This window comes from Zingiber officinale, chromosome 2B (genome assembly GCF_018446385.1).
Source record: "Zingiber officinale cultivar Zhangliang chromosome 2B, Zo_v1.1, whole genome shotgun sequence".
Taxonomy (NCBI): Eukaryota; Viridiplantae; Streptophyta; class Magnoliopsida; order Zingiberales; family Zingiberaceae; genus Zingiber; species Zingiber officinale.
The window spans coordinates 937,306-958,854 of NC_055989.1; the positions used below are offsets into that span (position 1 = coordinate 937,306).

General features: G+C 38.1%; 2 protein-coding genes across 2 annotated transcripts; one reads left to right on the forward strand and one right to left on the reverse strand.

The window, feature by feature from the left end:
- Positions 1–1,457: 1,457 nt before the first annotated feature.
- LOC122044955 (50S ribosomal subunit assembly factor BipA-like) lies at positions 1,458–14,065 on the forward strand. Its single transcript, XM_042604986.1, has 19 exons — positions 1,458–1,934; positions 2,090–2,164; positions 2,250–2,400; positions 4,951–5,019; positions 5,113–5,285; positions 6,392–6,529; positions 6,633–6,758; positions 7,246–7,344; positions 8,270–8,393; positions 8,499–8,562; positions 10,140–10,194; positions 10,270–10,394; positions 10,529–10,602; positions 11,941–11,990; positions 12,681–12,767; positions 12,857–12,907; positions 12,995–13,078; positions 13,604–13,654; positions 13,732–14,065. Exons 1-19 carry the CDS (start codon positions 1,569–1,571, stop codon positions 13,813–13,815), a joined length of 2,046 nt encoding a protein of 681 aa, XP_042460920.1. The 5' UTR covers positions 1,458–1,568; the 3' UTR covers positions 13,816–14,065.
- A 951-nt stretch (positions 14,066–15,016) lies between these two features.
- On the reverse strand, positions 15,017–18,208 carry LOC122044956 (receptor-like protein kinase HSL1). Its single transcript, XM_042604987.1, has 2 exons — positions 15,565–18,208; positions 15,017–15,497 (listed from the first exon to the last, which is right to left on the reverse strand). Exons 1-2 carry the CDS (start codon positions 18,098–18,100, stop codon positions 15,130–15,132), a joined length of 2,904 nt encoding a protein of 967 aa, XP_042460921.1. The 5' UTR covers positions 18,101–18,208; the 3' UTR covers positions 15,017–15,129.
- Between the last annotated feature and the right edge of the window lie 3,341 nt (positions 18,209–21,549).

Genomic DNA, 21,549 nt, shown 5'->3' on the forward strand with positions numbered 1-21,549 from the left:
GTAATTTAAATAAACAATAGGCAGACATCCCGCATATTTTTTTATGAAATATGAAGGACGTGCCTGCTCTCACCTTTTGCCTGTAGAATTCGATATTGTCAGATTTGACAGAAGTTCATTAAAATTTCAATTATACTTTACTTATTTTTTGAAGTTTTAATTTGGGAAAAAAAAATCTTTTAACCCTGTAACTCCTTATATTTTCTAGTTCCTACCCAGTAGCATAATGCCTAGTATTTAAAATAATAATATTTTAATTATTAATTAGTTGGATACACAGAGAGAAAAATATACATACAAGGATAAAAAAATATATAGAAGCATCCAGTGATAATGCTCTTCATCACTCGCTCGGATATGTGGTGGATGTCGGTTTGTCGATGCGTCTGCTCTCTGTGTCCTGCAAAACAAAGATTGTCAACTGAGGATTAGTATTGTTGGTGTTATCCTTTTTAACGATTAAGTCAATGATGATATAAATGTGAGGCTCGTGTGCATACATGAGAAAGTAAAAGAGTTAAAAAAGATTTACTTTCGTGTAAGAAAAAAAAATATACCTTTACCTATTTTTCATGAAATTTTATATAATACAGAGGCAGATTTAAAATTTTAAATTTAGAGGAGAAAGTGAAAAAAATAATTATTATACATTATATTTGAAAGCTGCATAGTCAGGGTAATAAAAAAAAATATTTTAAATTACTTAATTTTATTTTATTTATATAATCAAGTATTAATTTTTATATATTATTGGATGTGAGGTATAATTTATTGATTTTAATTAAATCATCAGTCATGCACATATGGAAATATCAATTAGCCCTTGATTATTTAGAATTAGTTCACATATTAAAAAAGAAAAACTTAAATTATCAATAAATTTAATATATTTTTTCTTTTTACAATTTTTACACATTTAACGTTGGTAAAAAAAATTAAATGTTATTTTTTAAATATAAGAGAACAAAATGCTACTGGATAAAAAATATAAAGAGAGTTAAAGTTAATTTTTTTCCTTGTAATTATATATTACTTTTATTGATTATACATCAAATCGAATGAATTTTTTTCTTCAAAAATTTTAGCTTTTTGACAACAAAAACTATCTAAATTAAATAAATTTGCGTAAATAAATAACTAGCTATGATTTTATTTTATATAGCTTTGCAAAGTTCATATCTTCTCATATATGTATATATATGCATGATTTATTATTGTTAGAAATATACGAATCACAAATATAATTCTATTCTACCGAATGATTTTTAAAATCATTTTCCAGATGATTTATTCCGTTTTGACCAGATATTTTAAAAAATTGACCGACCCAGCCAAAGGCCCAAACCTGAAATCAGTGCTGGGCTTGGAGCCTTGGACCATTTGCTAGGCCTATGAAAGGGCCCATTTAGATGGATGCCTAATACGAATATATAATCGACGAACAAAACCCTTCCTTCGAAGTTCGAAGCCAATCACCGCCCGAGCCACTCGGAGGAGAGCAACGCCGGCGCGAAACCAACTCCGGCGACAGGCCCGCTCGTCGGCGAAACTATAAGGAAATAGGAATAATGGCCGCCGCTCTACTTATGCGAGCCCTTCGCTCGGAGGGCCGTCAGCAACTCAAGCCCTTATTATCCGCCCCAGCTTCCCCTTTACGCTTCTATTCCAGAGTCGCTTCCTCCTCCTCTTTTATTTCTTCGCCCCATCGTTGCTTCTCCTCCGCAGCTGCCTCCTCTCCGGCGTCCGCCTTCGCACTCGGAAGCTCGATGGACCCTAGCAGGATCCGTAACGTCGCCGTCATCGCCCACGTTGACCACGGGAAGACGACCCTCATGGACCGGCTCTTGCGCCAGTGCGGCGCCGACATCCCTCACGAGCGCGCTCTTGATTCCATCACACTCGAGCGAGAACGCGGCATCACTATTGCCTCCAAGGTACGCCCTCCCACCAATTTTCTCCTTTCCTCTGGGATTAGAAGGTTCGAATTCTGCTGCTAGGGTATTTTATTCAACCTAGTGTCGAAGTTAATGCATTAAACAACTTGATTATTGTTTCTTAGTCTTGACATTTGACATCTCTGTGCTTTTAGGTTACTTCTATTTCTTGGAAGGATAACGAGCTCAACATGGTTGATACACCTGGGCATGCTGATTTTGGTGGCGAGGTCAGTGAATATTGTTTTTTTTTTCAGATGGTTGTTACTATTCTGCTTCGAATAGTTGTACATTTAACTCACCTTTCTTCTATAGGTTGAAAGAGTTGTTGGCATGGTTGAAGGAGCTGTCTTGGTTGTTGATGCTGGGGAAGGTCCTTTAGCACAGACAAAATTTGTTCTTGCAAAGGCATTGAAGCATGGTTTGCGTCCAATACTACTACTAAACAAAGTTGACAGGCCTTCAGGTATGCATAGCAATTCCTTATTCACTGCTGCAGCCAAATTATGTTTACCAGTGGGCACCAGCTATTGCTTTTCGAAGCCCTTAGATTCAGTCTTTGATACTATGCATCACCATTTTTTTTAAATACTAGTCCTTGCAATTCCCACAGAATATCCTATTTTTCAGGATCAACGTCAGAATTCTGTTTTTGGAAATTATGCATACATGGCTGGTGCCTTGTTCCCCATTTAGCCTCTACTCTGAATTTAGTTTACTCTTGAGTTCATACTGTGCATATCAAGACTTATTATAGCTGTGATTGCTGGCAAGAAATTATTGCATTACAAAAAAAAAAAGGCAAGAAGTCCATTTTACATTATAAAAAAAGATTTACGGTCAAATGTGTGTTGTGTGTATTTTGATATTGTTGCCTAGCATACCCAGGGTGTATTTGAGATCAAAGTAGATGAAAATGGTCGTGTTAGGTCTGCAACCAAGCATTGCACTTTGCTTGCTCTGATTATAAACCGCAAATTAGCATTGCACTTGGCTTGATCAAAAACACTTTCTACTCTTGAATGCACTCATGAGTAAAGGATTCCAAGAAGTCAAGATTTATTAATTAGCTCGTTCTGTTTTATCATTTAAGAACTGATCCAGGGAGCTGTTGGATGCAAAAATAAGTAATGTCTCATGCAATTCTTTGTCAAATTTTAAGTATTACACATGGTGAATGTTGAAGAGAGCAAGAAATTAGTTTCCTTTATTTCATATTGCTAAATGTGACTCGCCTAAACATGCATAAGCATTAAAAGGCCCTCCACCTAAGTGCCTTAACATTTTGGTTGGATTGGGCTTCCCCTTTTGCTTTCTTGAAATACATTGTGGGCAAAACAAGGGATAAAACAAGGAGGGCAAGGTGCTAGGAGCACCCTTGGGTTATTTTCAAAGATAGGGATGCTCCTGCATATAGTAGGATTTTTTACATAAATTCTCCATAAAGCTTATCTATTTTCATGGCTGACCTAAAAGAAAAAGCTAGGTGCACTATGCTTCTGTATCATTTTGAGAACAAGTGCATGATATTTTTGCATGCTGAGCTTGCTAAGAGTTTCTTTCTTTATCTACATCTATACTGCATTCTTACAGTCCCATAAGTGAAGCTAGATTGTTTACTTCTCAATTTTGTTTATACTTCCTAATTATCATATTTTTGAGAAAGGATTGAATTAGGTGGATCAACAATTTTTTTTAAAAAGCAATTTGCATGTCTTTTGAGAATCAAGAATGATAGGTGGTTATACTTGTTGGTATTGGAGTGTTAAACTTGCTTTTAGGGTAGGATTTTGTTGATATGTTACATTTCTTTAGTTAAAACTGAAATCTTTAGTTGATGAAATTGGAACTTTCTAGGAATTGAAACTAGTGGGATGCCATTGGATTTACAGACAGTAATTTGGAAAAAATGATCTACTTTGCCCCAACTAATATCAAGTTATAAAAACTTTATATGCTGATCTGACCTTGCAAAACCATTTTTCTAGGCTTACTGTTTTGATGAAATTGGAACTCTCTAGGAATTGAAGCTATTGGGATGCCATTGAATTTACTGACAGTAATTTGGAAAAAATGGTAAAAGATGATCTACATTGCCCCAACTAATGTCAAATTATAAAAACATTATATGCTGATCTGACCTTGCAAAACCATTTTTCTAGGCTTACTATTTTGAGTGGTTTGACTTGGGATATCTATGACAAACATTACTATGAATAATAAAGATACAATTGCATACTTATAGTAGAGATGGTAAAATAGTTCTGCATGGATGATGTTGTCTGATGTGATCATTGTCCTTGAACTTTTTGTGTATCATCTTCCGGTGTATGACATGGCCAATTGATTGCTGTTTCTTTCCATAGTTGTGTCTCAGTTTGTGATCCAGTTCTGAGCACACTTGGGAGAATACATGGGTGAGAATACGTATGGTTGTTTCTGCAATGATCTGTTACTCCACCTGTCTTGTGTACATTGATGTTGATTGTTGACCCCTTTCTTCGTGTTTGATTGGTTCTCTGTTTCTCCATTTTAGCATTTGTTGGCATAGCTTTGGCCTGACACAGATTGTTGATATAACTGGTTGAATCAGCAGACCCATGATCAATATACAAAAGGTTTCTCCATGAGAGAATGTATTAGGTTATGACTGAAAAATCAGAAATGTTTTAAGAAAGAATTCCTAAGAGTTAATCAGTGACGTAAAAAGAATCTCTTTCTCTTTGATGGGGAGTGAATGTATTTCTATTTTGTTATATGTGTTGTAAGGCAGGTAGTTTTATTTCCATTCATGTTAACTGTATACAAATATCCTCTTTAAATATTTTATTGTTGCTATGTCTGTATGCTTTCCTGCTTTGTTAGCACACAGAGTACTTTGCTTAGTTTATCTATTTGTTAGTTATTCTTCATTTCTGGTTAATAAGTTTATTTGGTCACTCCTGTTCTTCACACATAGTCCGCTGAGATTTTATTGGATTTCCACAAACATAAATTTGATGTTGTTCTTTGGTAGTGTCGGAGGAGACTTGCAATGAGGTTGAGAGTTTGGTATTTGATCTTTTTGCAAATCTCGGTGCTACAGGTCTGTTGACATCCAAGGAAAAATATGCTAGACATTATATGTGCTGATATATTTTTTCGTCCTGGTTAAGTTCCTTTGATTTTGGGTTTACAGAGGAACAACTGGATTTTCCTGTTCTTTATGCATCTGCAAAAGAAGGTTGGGCTTCATCAACATTCACAAAAGATCCTGCAGTCGATGCACGGAATATGTCACCTTTGCTTGATGCCATCACAAGTCATGTTCCTCCACCTTCAGCAAATGTTGAAGCTCCTTTTCAAATGCTGGTTAGTTCAATCATCTTAGAAGTTGCATGTTATATTTCAAATGCTTACCATTTGTGTTATCTACTAATCTACTATTAGTTTAATTTTGAAGAGGAGCTTAGTGTAATATACTAATTACATGTATATATATAGCACAATGTAGAAAACATAAACCTAGAATGTAATGTGGGACTAAACCCAATATACCATCAAACCTCTAACACTCCCCTCAAAAAGCTGGAGCATAGTTATTAAAGGTACTCTCTTGGCTATGCCTAGGTGGAAGGTGCAGCTAGGCGTGTGCGCCCTAAGCATGCGCCTTGTGAGAGGAGGAAGAAATCAGTCTTGAGGAAACCGATGAAGATTCAGCTATACAAATCTAAAACATCTAGTGGTGATGATGATAATGATATGATTGAAGAAGATGATGAAGATTTAGATATTTTAAGTTTTTTTTAAAAAAAATTGAATTATGCACATAACTTATTTATTTGCTAGTGAATTTTATATTTATATTATTGTTTAATATTTTATGGACTATAATTTTGTTAGTATGTGTGAATTGTAAAAATTTATACCAAGAGCGCCTTGCATGCGCCTCACTACCTATGCATTTGTTGGTGCCTCACATCTTAAATAACTATGAGCTGGAGTATAGATGTTACCTATGCCAAACATATTGCAAAGAGCTCACAAAAGCATAAATTAGGCAATGTAGAAATCCAAACCTAAAATATCAGTGTGGGAATGCTCTCTATGCCACCAACCCTATTAATCTAATGCTTTTAGCACAGATTGTGTTTTCCTTTATTCAGTCCAGCGAACATTATATTCTTGTTCTGTTGTAATGCAAATAGTTGGTATATACTTCTGTCAAAGTCCAATTTCAAGCAATATAACTCTATCATTCAGACAACAGCTTGAAATTAGAAAATTGAAAGATTATATTGAATAAGGATTCAAGCCCTACTATTGTAGGATCGATTGGCTAAATGGAACAAATTATCATTACATATATTTTCTCTAATTATACAAAAAAAAGATTTACTCTCTTAACTGAAGGTATTGTGAGAGGTTTTTTTTTTTTTTCTTTTCAATTCTCTGAAATATTAATCGTATCTTTGCAGGTCTCCATGATGGAGCGTGATTTTTATCTTGGGCGGATATTGACTGGGCGTATATCATCTGGAGCTATCCATGTAGGAGACAAGATACAAGGCCTTAGATGTACAGATGGTGGAGTTGAGAAGATTGAGGAAGGAAAGGTATTAGCAAAGTTACTTTGCTTTAGTTCCTTGTATCAGAATCTAGTTTTCAGGGCAATGTTCAACCAGTCTGAACCTTTTTTTTCCTTTGACTACCATGTAGGTAACCAAACTTATGAAAAAGAAAGGAACAAGTATCATCATGATTGACAGTGCTGGAGCTGGTGATATCATCTCCGTGGCTGGTTTAACAAGTCCTTCAATTGGTCACACTGTAGCAAATATTGAGGTTTTATGCGTTTTGGTTTCTGTTATGTTAAGAAAATCATTCCAAATGAAAATGATACTTTTCTTTTGTACTCCTCATGTTTATTGGTGTTATGGTACTATGTTCCAATTATTTTTGCCACATAAATCCTATTTTAGAATCCTTTTCTGTTGCTTCACATATGACAGATCAAAATAGAGTGTGACTCAATCACTCAAGTGCATGAGTAAACGAAATAACTAAACTGAGAAGTGAATCTTGCTAAAAAAATGTTGTGGTTCTGATTTAGATCATTGGACACATGTTTCTGATCTCTAAATTGATTAATACTGTTTTGTGAGATATGATGCATGTTGTTTCTCAAAATAAAGGGATGTTTGGTCTGCAAGTCTCCTATCTGTTTCATGAAATTACATGTTTTATTGTTTGAATATTTAGATGTTTGCTAACTGATGAGATTTTAACTTACTTTTTTGAACTTGTCTGCTGAGAGCTGATTGTGTTGCAGGTAACTACTGCACTACCGACCGTTCAATTGGACCCTCCAACAATATCAATGACTTTTGGTGTGAATGATTCCCCATTGGCTGGCCGTGATGGGACACATGTATGTAGCATAAAACCATTTGTTATTTGAAAAGCATGGACACATGTATGTAGTATAAAACCATTTGTTATTTAAAAGGCATACAATGCATTATTTCCATATGCCCCTTTTAGTGTCCTTTGCTATTGAGATTTGGAGAGACATGTCTACTTTGAATCCTCTTGCTCAAATCATTCCTTCTGTTAATGGACTGCTGGTCCTAGCCAACATTTGTACAATTCATGCCTCTAGTCTTTTCGAAGACTGTTACTACATGATAACGCATATCATGGTGCTTCTCATTGCTAAAGTCTAGCATAAGCTGCTTACATGGTTACATACTCTTATGCAGTGGGGAAAACATAACATTCACATGAGTTATAACCACAAGCTGATTATGCATGGTAACCAATTCCAAGCATATTGAAGTCCAAGTCATCTAGGAAATTAATTTTTGATTTGATCAAATTTTTTCCCCAAAATGGATGAATAAAATGCATGTTTGATGTTTTGTTTGGCCATTATGTATATTGGATTTTGTGTTGGTTTTGTCAATTAGTAACATGCATTTTTATATGTTATGCAAATTTTCTGAGATTCATGTACAAAATATTTTTTATGTACTTGCAGATATCTTAAGGTGATGTTACATAGATAGAGAGATTATTTAAATTGATTAATTGGATATTTTAGTTAGTGGACATAAAATTGTATTATTCCACACAATATATGCGCTGTGCCAATATAACTAATGTTGGTTTGTAAAATATAGGCTGCATATGCATCTGCATACTGGAATTATGTAGTTGGTTTGTGTGCTATCTGTATGTCTTCATTTTTTTAAAAACTTAGTGGCTGTCATGCTCCGATTGCATTTCCTCGGCAACCATTGATTTTGCTTTCCAGCAGTCCTTATCTTGCTTAATGAGTTATAAGAAAATCGCAGTTGACTGGAGGTAAAATCGGTGATCGACTTTTGGCAGAAGCTGAAACAAATCTTGCAATAAATGTTCTTCCTGGACAAGTATCAGAATCATTTGAAGTCCAGGGAAGGGGTGAACTCCAGTTAGGTTGTATATGCCATCATAGCAATCTCATTGCCATTTGATTTTCTTTTGTATCTTGTTTCTAGTTTGTCTAAACATTTTTATTTTTATTTTTTTTGATATTTTCAGGTATTTTAATTGAAAATATGAGGCGTGAAGGATTCGAACTCTCTGTTTCACCTCCAAGAGTGATGTGAGCTCTTGCACTTGAATTTATTTAAATCTTTTGGTTGATTGTATCCCATTTGTTAATGTTAGGAGATTCCTGTTGTTGCAGTTTGGTGCCTCTTATTTTCCACTACATCTACGTATCTTATTTTTCGCATGATATAAACTTGGTTTTTTCTCTCCATTAGGCTCTATGCAAGGCCACACAATAATGTCATCCAGATTAAATTGAACATTTTTCTTATGTGGTTAACTAATATGGGCAAAAATCAAAAAGCGCCCCAAATTTTACAAATCATCAAAAGAGCATTTTTTTTTAAAGTCAAAGGATGCCCTTTTTTCAAAAAAAAGTCAAAAGGGTGCTCCATCAGTTATTTTATCCTGAAAATATCTCTTATTCTGCGGCCTTCTGAACACATCAAAATTGTCTAAACTTCATCAAAATCACTTTCAATTAATCAAAATCACTTTAAAACAGTTGTAGAAACTACTAAATAACTACTACAACACTACAACAATATTGTATTAGGTGTTACATGTTGTGGTAGTTACATAATAGCTTTTACATATTATAACAACTAGTTGCAGCTGCCTAGCGTTGGAAATAAAGAACAATGTTGTAGAAGTTATTTAGTGGTTTCTACACATTGTAGCAGCAACCTGTAGCTGCTATAACAATGTTGGGATAAGGGATATTTGAGGCACCCTTTTGATTTTTTTTTTTTTTGAAAAAGAGGCACCCATTTAATGTTTCTTTTAATTTGGGGTACTCTTTTGATTTTTGCCCAACTAATATTGTCGGGGTCTCCCTATCTCTACTACATCTTATTCTCTAACAAATTCAACTCTTCTGATTATTGGATTGATTGGTCTTCTTTGAACATGTTTCTCTAATTTTATCAACCATTGAAGCTAAACAAAAGCTCTTTACTGCTGGTATTGTTATTTTATTCTTTTTGGTACTCTACACATTCATCTTGCCATTCTCTTTCTCTAATTACATACATATATCTAATTCTGTAAAGTAGCTGCCAGTATTTGCATATTTCACATAGTAGTGGTCATAAAAGTTATGATGGGTGTATATTGTGTGGATGCATAGTTAGATTACTTTTTTCATGTCTTTGAACTGTTTAATTATTATTGAAACATTGCAGTTGGCCTACTCTGAAATCATAATTAGAGTATACCAAAAATTAATGGATTTGACTTTACTGATTGCATTGCATGTTCTCTAAGTAGGGTTACTGTCATTTGCTTTCATTTTATATCTGTACTGGGAAGTATTGGAGGATGTTCTACCACTGAGCATTTTCCTTTGGGAAAGTGTTAACATTAATGGGAAAGTGTTAACATTAATCGTGTGAAACTACTTGTTCCCTGTGTGCACGTTTAATCTGCTTTGGCATCTGAACTTTTTGAAAAAATTCACATAAAATGCACATTATTCAGTCATAGATTAACCTGCTTGTTCCCTGTGTGAAGTTTCTTTTAATTTTTCAATTACTTGACAAATTTTAACCTTGTATTTTCAGTATTTTATAGGTTTTTTCTCAATATTTCATCTTGGATTCTGTTGATGAGATTATGAAACTCTTACAGGTATAAAACTGAAAAAGGTCAGAAGCTAGAACCTATAGAAGAAGTAACTATTGAGGTATTCACATGGGCAACTTTGCCTACTGGAAATCATCTTCTAGCAAAGGAACAATGAATATCTTTGCTCTTACAGATTAATGATGAGCATGTTGGGCTTGTCATGGAAGCCCTTTCTCATAGGCGAGCTGAGGTGACGGACATGGGTCCTGTTCCAGGGACTAGTGGAAGGACTAGAATGTCTTTGACTTGCCCATCTAGGTTAGTTGCTGGGGTTTACTATAAATCATTTTTGTCAGTTTGCCAAATATAAACCGTATATCTCAATCTTTCTGTTTTACATTCATGTTCTTTCCAAATTAAATGTGTCATTCATGTAAATTTCTTCAATGCAGGGGCCTAGTTGGGTATAGAAGTGTATTTAGCACCGACACTCGTGGCACTGGCTTCATGCATCGCGCTTTCTTAAGTATGTCCATACATAATTTATTGATTGTTGTGACCTTTAAAGGTTATGACACAATTTTTTACAGTAAAATGGATTAGCCTCTAGATTTTTGAAGTAGTTGCCAAAAATATATTTTTTGATATGTAGGTCCAAAATTTTCATTTTTTTTCTTTGCTAGTTTGTCATATAAATATCTTGTTTGAGTTGTAAAATTCATGTTGAATCACCTTAGTAGATATAGAGCAACTGTGGTGGAAAAGAGAGAACCAGTTTGTTACATTCCAAAAATTGCACACACGTGTATATACACACAGATATATAACTGAAATAAATATCACACAGTCATCCAAGAATGATATTACCTGTTCTAACTCTTTATCCTCCTGAAATTAGGTTCTGTGAATATCTTTCAGTGTTCTTACAGAAGATAATCAGCTTCATGAATCGTGGATCTTATTGAGAATTTAATCTGGTTCATTGGTGTATACTTAGACATGCATTTGGAATTTCAGCAAACTTTGGTCCCTAAGCATCAAATGTAGTTGAATTCGAGTGAACTTTGCCACAAAGTAAGATGGGCACAGAACTTAAGCCTTATTGTGGTTCATTAAGCTTCACAGGAGAAGGCATTATTCTCATATTATAAGCATGTGGATCAATGGTTTTTTGAGGCTGAGTTATATTCTGTTTGTTGCTGGGGAATGAGATCCTAAGGTTAATTACCTGCATCAATAGATAAACAGAAAACTAATCAAATAATTGGTGTATAAGTTTCTTCTGTGCACCTTGGCTTTGGAGTTTTAAGCCTTCCCATGAATTAGCTAAGAACCATAATGGAATTTTTGTCTATGCCAAAGGAAGTTCAAGATTAGGGACCAACAGAAAATCAAGGATATTGGCCCTTATGAGTAAGAAACAAAAAATATCTATTCTAGTTCTATCAGTGTCTGTGTTTGAATCAAGATAAATTCAAAGACCACAAGAGTTATATGTTGGTCTAGCAGATTGCTAAGCAGAATACAACTGCTAGTATTTAAACATCACTTTTCCTAGTAACTATTTTGACCCACTCTGCTACTACTGACATATATTAAGTTATTGCTGAAAGTGTGATTAAAATGATATCCATTTTCAGTATACATTGTCAGCCTACCTTATCCAAATTAAGTATATCATTTAGACGTGCTTACAATCATAATCCTTTTTTTTTTAAGAGTAAACTTTTATATATATTGGTTGCTAGACTAGTTATTGCAGTTTATACCTTGGACTTACATTACCGGTTAAATGTCTATGGTACATGGTGGCAAAATTTACTGACTGATTATGGTTCCAATCTCTCCTACTTTGCTTATGCAGCCTATTCCAAGCATCGGGGTCAGCTTGGTAATGTCAGGAAAGGAGTACTAGTAAGTTTTCTTTTAGCAGCCGATATTCTTTGGTCTGTTGGATTGCAAGACCTTGCATTATGTCCTATATATTTGTGAGATTTGGTATTTTGATTCTATTTAGAAACTATCCTAGTTTATAATTGATTTTTTGCATATCTCAGTATGGAATCAGTTCAATTGTGCACAGGTCGAGTTTGATTAATAGTTATATATCATTTTTATATACACATAGCATTTACCATTTCTAGATTGTGTATCTTTGTTATTCTTCCATTTGATTTTGTATGTTGAGCCCTTGTTTTAATTGATCAAGTATATTAAGTAAGATGACAACCCTAAGAACACTGGCCGCTTGGATGGGCCTTCGCAAGTGCTTCTGGATTTACTTTGGTGGTCATTGGCAAATTTTTGCGGGGCCAGGTCGGTCATCTCCAGAATTAGTCGTTTCAAAGAGTTGAATACCTGGATTATATATATATATATATATAGTAAGACATCAAAACATGAAACCCATCTATACCACAATTTTCCTTATTTAAGGAATCTGGGAAGCAGATTTATATTTGCCCAAATGGGTACAAATACTTTACCAAACTTGTCATGTTAAATTTGTGAAAACATGGAACCAGGAAAAGGGTAACTATAGAACTATTACTAGTTCTTACAGTTCCTACTAATGTTGTAGTTATCTGTTTGTCTCTTTAACAGGTATCTTGTGGTAAAGGAATTATCACTGCGCATGCACTCATGAGTTTAGAAGCTCGTGGAACACTCTTTGTCTCACCTGGAATGGAGGTGATTCCTTGATATGACCTGTTCACAATGCATTGTTTCCATTGGAAATTAGACTAACATACTTCTTACCTGTTCTTTGTTGAGTGAAGACATACGAGGGTATGATCGTTGGTGAACATTCACGTGATAATGACCTTGATGTAAGTGGAATATGCTCAAATAATTGTGGTAGCTTATTGCTATTTTAATTGCATCTGTGATTAATGTGCAACAATAACCATGGCTAGATAAACCCTGTGAGGACGAAAGAGTTGACAAACATCCGAGCACCTGGAAAGGATGAGAACGTCAAGCTTTCCCCACCTCGTTTGGTATGCTCACATTTCTATTCGACTTTCCTTTCAGGAATTTCATCCCTCTGTTTTGCAGTTTAATTGTGTGTGTGCATTGGTTCTAATTTATTTCTTCCATGTTGGCTCTAGTGGAAAAAAATCCCAATCCCTGTAATTAGGATTCTTCATTCTTTGATTTTGTATTTACATACTAGTGATAATTCATCACGAGCTGTTCTATCCTTATTCTTAGTTTTGCTTAGAACTTAACACCACCCATTTTCTTTTATTGTTCTCATAAAAGGGAAATTGTGGCTACTACTCTATCTCATCCTTTCTTGGAAGCTCGTTGGTTTCTTATATTCTTTTATGTTCTTGTCTTTTCCCTTTCTTGAAACACTTAAATGTAGATCATGTTCGTTTTTAATAATATTCAAGCTAAGCGATATTGAGTTAAATAGCTAGATCGTCTAAAGAATGCCCAAATTGTCTAGAATTTGCTTTCAGCAAAACCTGAGATATTTCCTGGAATGTCCCTCAATATTTTGGTAATACAATGTGCAGATGACCCTAGAAGAGGCCATCGGTTATGTTGCTTCGGATGAGCTCATCGAGGTAGATCTTTAAATTAACTCTTTTCAGTCTTATGTTGATAGATATATATATTTGCTACTGATGTTTGAGTCCATCAGGTAACACCAAAATCTGTTAAGATGAGAAAACGATATCTGGATGCCAATAAAAGGAAGATGATGAAAGGCAAGAAGGATTACTAATACTAAAATTGTTCGGCAACAAGGTAAAGATAAAAACAATTAATTATGATTTAAATTTAATGATACCAAGAAATTTTGATAGATTTGTAACATGAATAACGATCTGTATGAATAAGCAACTCTACTAAATAGCTATAATACTATCTATTAAAATTGTTTATTACTAGTCCATGGACTCGAGCTTCGTTTTGTCTCTGTATACCCCGGCAGGGTCATTTTATTTAATGAAAAAGATATTTATTTGCCACTAGTCATATAGAATGGAAAATTGTTAAAATTTGATCCGGACTCAATACGAATATGACTCTATCTTTTCAAGTTTGTATAGATGTCATGTTTTCTTGATGTGTTAGTCATTATTTCAAAGATTAATAATCGTCTGTGATTTACCTTTTCTGTGTTAGTTCTGGCACGAATTGACGGGGACGTTGGGGTGAGCGTATTTATCTTTTACCATCAAGTTTGTACAGATGTCTAATTAAAAAGAGCTTGGTAATTAGGTTTCCCAATGGACTGGGGAGTCTAGATTAGGGTTGTAATCGAGTCGAGTTCGAGAAAATTACATAGGCTCGACTTGAGCTTGAGCTCGATTGAGCTTGTGAGTTTGAGCTTGAGCTCGAGTCTAGCTGAAGTCAAGCTCAAGCCGAGCTCGAGCTTGACTTGGAAAAATAAATTAAAAGCCTATTCAAGGAATTCAAACTTTAGATTTCAAATACATATTTTCTAGTCACAAACTCCTTAACTATCATTTTAAAAAGTAATAATAATTTTAATTATTAAATTAATCTGTTTTGATAAGACTCGACGAGCCTTCCAGTTAGTGTTAAATGAGTTCGAGCTCGCTTCGAATGTTAAATGAACTGATTCAAGTTTAATCAAATTTGAACTCGAGTTGAGCTTTGATCAAGTCGTTCACGAAGTCATGACTTGACTCATTTGCACCTTTAATTTAGATTAAATTATTCTATTCTGTAGCTGGTAGGGACCATGTTACCTAACCATGTAAGTCCCTGAGCAGATGTGACAAATGGGTCGTACAAACAATCGCCCTCGTCCAGCCTGGTGCACCTTAGGGCCGTGCCTGGCGCGGGCATGACATGCCTCAGCCACCTCACCAGGTGTGACGTTTAGAATGCAGGGCGTTCACGGGCATACAGCGACCCGCAATGCTCCTCGTGCCACACGACCTACGCCACCAAAATTATCACCATTTGTTTTATTAATTTATCGTATTGTTCTTGTTAACATTCTGGTTCCCTTCTCCACAGGCTATATGGATTCACATGTGACTTGAACATAAACTTTAAATCCAAATCAAATAGCGCTAGTAGCTATAAACGCCTTATATGATGTGTTTGCAGGCTTCAGCCTGCGTTGAGGGGCAGCCTCAAGCAGCATGTTCACGACCCTCCTCATCGGCGGCCGATTGATCGGGAGGTAGCTGGTGCAGAGGAGTCCAACATTGAGCACTTTGCGAATCTCTTCCTGGAAGCACAAATCAAGCTTGGGATCCAACACATGATCCACTCCTTTTCGGCTCGTTACGTTACAAGTCCACTTCACCAAATCCTTCTCCCCCGGCTCTGGATCCACACCGCGTCTTCCCGTTACTAGCTCGAGTATAACAACCCCGAAGCTATAGACATCGCTTTTCTCGTTTACGTGCCTCGTGTACGCGTACTCTGCACCGTATGAAGATCTATCAATGGCAGAAGAGAGTCGTAGAAACTAGCTGGAATAGCAAATTACCTGGGGCAATGTATCCGCCTGAGCTTGCGCTAATTGACATTGCGATTTTGGCCTCAAATTCTTCATCCAGCAGTATGTTGTTGGACTTCACATCTCTGTGAATGATCGGCGGAACGCAATCGTGGTGCAGGTACGACAGCCCCGCAGCTGCGCCGACGGCGATCTTATACCTCGCCGGCCAGTCCAGCAGCCGGCTATTGGAGCTGTGCAGCAAGTCGCCTAAGTTTCCGTTGGGCATGTACTCGTAAACCAGCAACTTAGAGTCGTTGTGGATGCAACAGCACCACAGCTTCGCGATGTTCTTGTGCATAATCTTCCCCAATGCCGCCGCCTCCTCTTCGAATCTGTTGCGATGATCGACACCGGAGGATTCTTGTACCTGTTTCACTGCCACTGCCTGGCCGCCGCTCAGCGTTGCTCTGTAAACCTTACCGGAATCCCCGGCCCCGATCACATTGTCCTCGTTGAGGCAATTGAGCATCTCTTGCTCGCTGAAATTGAGCTTGTGGAACGGAGTTAGCTTCCAATTTGGTTTCTTTGTATCGAGCTTCACCTTCTTCTGCTTCTCTTTCTGCCGCTTCCAGTAGCACCAGGCGGCCGCGGCAAGAATCGACATGGAGAAGAGTACAAATATGGATCGAAGCCACCGACCGGAGCCATGGTGAGTTGAGCTGCCGCCTCTCCGGCCACAAGATTCAGACACACACAGTGCCGGATTGCCCAAGAAGCTGTCTTTATACATCTGCGTCGCGAAAAATGGAGGCAGTGTGCCGGAGAGCTGGTTGTTTGAAAGATTCAATCGGTTAGTCTTCAAGTTCTGCAACTCGTTTGGGATCTCCCCTGTGAGTTTGTTGTCGGAGAGATCGACGTAGTTGAGCACGGGAAGGTCGCCTAGCGCCGCCGGAATTGAGCCGGTGAACTCGTTGTCGGCGAGGTTCAGCTCGATGAGATTCTTCCATGATCCGACGTCTGTTGGGATATCGCCGGAGAGGGAATTGCTGTGGAGATCAAGCTGGCCGAGCTCCGCCAAGTTTAGAAGGGTCGCCGGGAGCGACCCTGTGAGCTGGTTGTTAGCCGCAGACAAACCGTAGAGATTGGAGAGAGCTCCCATTTCGTCGGGGATTCGTCCGTCGAATTGGTTGTCAGAAATCATCAGCTTAGAGAGGTTGGCGGCGCCGGAGATCGACGGGGAAATGCCCCCGGTGAAGGAGTTTTCGGTGAGGTCGAGAAGCAGGACTTGCGGCAAACCCCAAAATGAAGGAGGGATCTCGCCGGAGAGACGGTTTTTCGACAGCCGGACTCGCGTGAGCGTCGAACACTGGCCGAGTCTCTCTGGCAGAGGACCGGTGAAGAAGTTATCGAGCAGGAGGAGTTGCTCCAGAGCGCCGCCGTCGCAAATCCCGGCGGGAATCTCGCCGGAGAGCAGATTGTCGGAGAGATCAACAAAGGAAAGCGGAGAATTCTTGCCGAGTTCATCCGGGAGAGGTCCTACGAGCCGGTTGGAGAACAGCCGGAGCTCGGCGAGGTTGCGACAGCCGCCGAGGGTCGAGGGGACAGCTCCGGTGAGGTTATTCTCGTAAAGGTTGAAACTTTTCAACTCGGGAGCAAGGAAGACGTCTTCTGGTATCTTCCCCGAGAGGTGGTTCGTGGATGCGTCGAAGAACAGGAGCTCCGTGAGGTTGGAGAGGCTGCCGGGGAGGAATCCCGTAAGTTCGTTGGAGTAGAGCTCGATCTGGACAATGGAGGAGAGGCCGGCGAGGGAATCAGGAATCATCCCGGAGAGGGAGTTGTAGGAGAGGTCGAGGTCGGTGAGGTAGGAGAGGCGGCCGAGCTCCGGCGGAATGCGGCCGAGGATGTTGCAGCTGGCGAGCCAGAGGACGCGGAGCGAGGTGAGATTGGCCAGCGAGGGAGGCAGAGGAGAGGGGTCAAAGGGGTTGTAAGAAAGATTGAGCTCGCCGAGGGAGGAGAGATTGGAGAGGAAGGCCGGGATGGGCCCGGAGAGGAGGTTGCCGACGACGGCGAGGCTCCGGAGGGAAGAAAACTGGGAGAATGAGTGCGGGAGCTGGCCGGAGAAGTTGTTGACGGAGAGGTCTAGATGCTCGAGGTAAGGGAGGAGGGAGGGGAGGTCTGCGGGGACGTAGCCGGTGAAGTAGTTCTGCGAGAGGTCGAGGCGGGTGAGGGAGGAGCAGCCGAGGAGGGCGTCGGGGAGGAGAGAGGAGTTGAGGGAGTTGCTAGCGAGGGAGAGGGAGTGCAGCCGTGGGAGGCGACACAGGGGCGGGGGGAATGTTCCGGAGAGGCCGAGGCCGGAGAGGTCGAGAGCCGCGACCGCCGGGAACTGCGGCGGTGCTTCGCAAGAGACGCCGGTCCAGTTGCAGGGGGTGGCGTCGGAGGGGCTCCAGTCAGCGAGGGCGTCGTCAGGGTCGTAGAGGTAGGCCTTGGCTTCCAGCAGGCGGTGGCCGTCGTCGGTGAGACCGAGACCGCAACGGAAAAGGCCAGAAACGAGGAGGAGGAGGAGGAGGAGGAAGAGCGAAGACATGGCGGCGATTGGCGAAGGCTAAACTAACTCAACCGGCTCAAATTAAAACCAGCAAACGGGAATCAGTGATTGAGACATGCAATCAGTAATGACAACGCAGTGCAGTGACATATATATATTATATATATCCCTCTTGATGGTGCAGTGGTTAAAATATAAGGCGTTGTCATCTAAAATTTTGGAATCGAAATTCAATGTATCCGAGTATGTCCTCCTTAATATCTTGTCACTTGGACTAATAACTAATAGTCATCTGTGATTTATCTCTTTCGTGTTGACCTAAGAATGGATTAATGTGGATACTGAGACGAACGAATCATTTTTTTTTTTATCACATATATAAGAGTTCTTTGTCCCTGGGTTACAGTAGAATAGAAGGATGTTTAGTTATCATTTAGATATTCATGATTCAATTCTCAACTACAACGTATTTGTAAGAATTTTTTCTTTAAATGAGACTCGCAAACAAGGGATATTAGGATTTGGGTTGTCCACTGTAAACACTTTCTGTTTATTCTGACGATCGATGAAAATTTTTTATGAAACCTAACTTATCCCAACTAATTCAAGGTTAGCTGATTTGCCTTCGGACATTATAGCAAGATTGGAAGGAGACGCCCCCATGGGCTGGATCAGCTGGTAAGTTGCCTGGTTGTTTGCTCAAATGGCCAAAGGTCGAGGGTCGTCAGTTGCACATGGGAATAATATTCCTGGTCTGCTGGTAAAAACTCCTAAGACCCCAGTCAACTTTCTAGCCCAGCACTCACCGTGATTTACTCCCTCTGAAATCCTGAGAGATCAGGCTCAGGGGCCGCTAGGATAACGATTCCACTTTCTATTACTCAAAAGATTGGAAGGAGACGCATTGGCACATGCTGAATATAGTAGTTCAATAAGTTAGCTAGGTAGTCACTATCGCAGGAGCGATAGAGGCAATAAAACTTGAAGTTGAAAGCATGGACCATGGAGAGCTTTATTCATTCAGCAATAATTAATATACAACAGAAGCATGCATGCACAACGCTCGACCGACTAAGACATGTGTTTGGTGCCGTGCCACAGGCCACAGTAAAAAAAAAAAACAAGAGCTTTTTACATGACCATAACTTTATCAATTATCCGTATCCATTTTAGCTACATCTTCGTTTACTTCCATCGATTGCTACAATTCAATAATTTTTTTAAAGTATATATATATATATATATATATATATAATCAAGAGAATTAGATAGATACATAAGACATGATTCTATATTATTTTTAACTCTCTGGATCAATCAGTCGATTTTGACTGAAACTAATTAAAATTAGCTGATGAATTTAGAGAATTCGGAATGACATGGAACCAGATCTCGTGTGCTCGTCTAGTTCTCCTTATTATATAAATATCCTCAAAAATTAATTTGACATACTATACTGAGAACAATGATTTTTTTTTTAAACACAAATTAGATTTTTCATACTTGTTGCATGCTCGTTGATTATGGCTTCATATTGTAATATTTATATTTATTGTATTGATATCATCTTGTTGATATTACGATAGGCTAGAAATTAATCTAAACTTAAATAGATTGTCAAATATCAAAAAGTAAGAAATTGTTAGTGTAATTATGCCTTAGATGCTTAGATAAGAACTTTCAGTGATTGATAATTATTTAAGTTTAGATTAATACGTTGAATCTAACTTAAATTACAAATTATAGGATAAGATAAGTCTAAAAAAGTTGTGGATCAGATTCTTGGCAAGAAGAATTTCTTATTAAGTCAAAAGATCGGATGCAAGATAAAAGAAATCCAAGAAGGTCGAGAACCAAATTCTTAGCAAAAAGAAGTTTTTGTAAGTCGAAAGATTGGATGTACGGCAAGAGAAGTTCAAGAGGGTCCAAGCACAAAAGCCCTTAACAAAAGCTTAGAACTCGAGTATATCGTGAGATCATATGCTAGGGAATATGAATACTTAGAGATGAGGAAGCTCATGTAATATGAGATAATTGGTTTCGATTGAAAATGTACTTGTGGATTTAGGATTGAAAAAACTCTATGCTACGTGTACCAATCGATTGACACAAATTATCAATAGATTGATAATTAAACTCGAGCACACAAAAACATTCCAAATCAATCAACCAATTGATTAGACAATTCTTAATAGATTGATTGATCAATTTAAAGAGCTCTTTGTGAAAAAAAACTCCTAATCAATTTTACCAATCTATTAGGCAATTGCTTCATATGTTTCTATGTTTCAACAACCAGAATCGTCAGTAGCATATTGTTTGTAACTTTTAGAACGCGTCGGAATGGAATTGACTTTTCACTTTCTTCTAATTGTTTGTAACTCCAAATGGATTCATTCAAATCGAGTGAAAAATTTTCATCTAAATCACACTTTCACAGGTATAAGTATTCGGTTAAAATTAAATCAAACCAAATAGAATTGAACTGAATTAATCAAACCGAATTAATTTTTTTTTCAAACTAATCAAATTACCAACCGAATTTTTACCCGTTCAAGTCAGTGGAGATGTGGTTCTGATGGTTAATTATCGAGCGACATATCCGTGACTGCCATGTAAGATGATGAAGCTTCAAAGAGACTCTCTCTAACACTCAGCATTGTTTCACTATTCGTTGGTCGCCATGTATTCTAAGGAAGGAGTCAGGGGAACTACCTCTTATGTCGTTCCCTTTAATGACCGCCATGTAGTGATAATCAAAAGATTAATAAGGTAGTATTAACGACATTGCCCTAGAGGATTGTACTTATTGCCCTGTGAATCTTTTACTATCTGACCGATCGAATAATATTATCCGGCTGGTTCATAAAGACTATTGCCTGGCTGCCCTAATAAGAATATTGTCCGGCTGGCTTAATAAGACTATCACCCGGCTAGCTTAATAAGGATATTGCCTGATTGACTTAATATTATGGCAAAAAGACGAATACGCTCGCCCCCAGTGCCCCCGTCAACCCATCTCAAGGCCAATACGAAGGAGGTAAATCACAGGCGCTACTAGTCTTTGGAATAGTGACTAGCACATAAGGGAGGTATTTATCTCAGCTTTGCCGAGATTCGAACCTCAGACCTCATTGTAGCAACACCGCCTGATTGGCTTAATATGAACATTGCCCGGATGGCTTAATAAGGATATTGTTCGGTTGGCTTAATAAGAATATTGCCCAACTAACTTAATAAGACTATTGCCCGACTAGTTTAATAAGATTATTGCCCAGCTAACTTAATATGAGCATTGCCCGGATGACTTAATAAGGATATTGTTCGGCTGACTTGATAAGAATATTGCATGGCTGACTTAATAAGGATATTGGCTTCCCTGGGAGTTAGACTGGATTACCATCAGATGCCCTCCCTTTAAGTCAGACTGAAGAATGAAGTAAGATTTAATATAGAAAAAAATCAAACTACTATCAGATGTCCTCCCT

Coding starts and splice junctions, on each gene's coding strand:
- LOC122044955 (XM_042604986.1), top strand. CDS start 1,569: ATGGCCGCCGCTCTACTTATGCGAGCCCTTCGCTCGGAGGGCCGTCAG. Junction 6,759..7,245: donor ACACTGTAGCAAATATTGAG/GTTTTATGCGTT, acceptor ATTGTGTTGCAG/GTAACTACTGCACTACCGAC. Junction 10,395..10,528: donor TCTTTGACTTGCCCATCTAG/GTTAGTTGCTGG, acceptor TCTTCAATGCAG/GGGCCTAGTTGGGTATAGAA.
- LOC122044956 (XM_042604987.1), bottom strand. CDS start 18,100: ATGTCTTCGCTCTTCCTCCTCCTCCTCCTCCTCCTCGTTTCTGGCCTT. Junction 15,498..15,564: donor AGGCGGATACATTGCCCCAG/GTAATTTGCTAT, acceptor CATACGGTGCAG/AGTACGCGTACACGAGGCAC.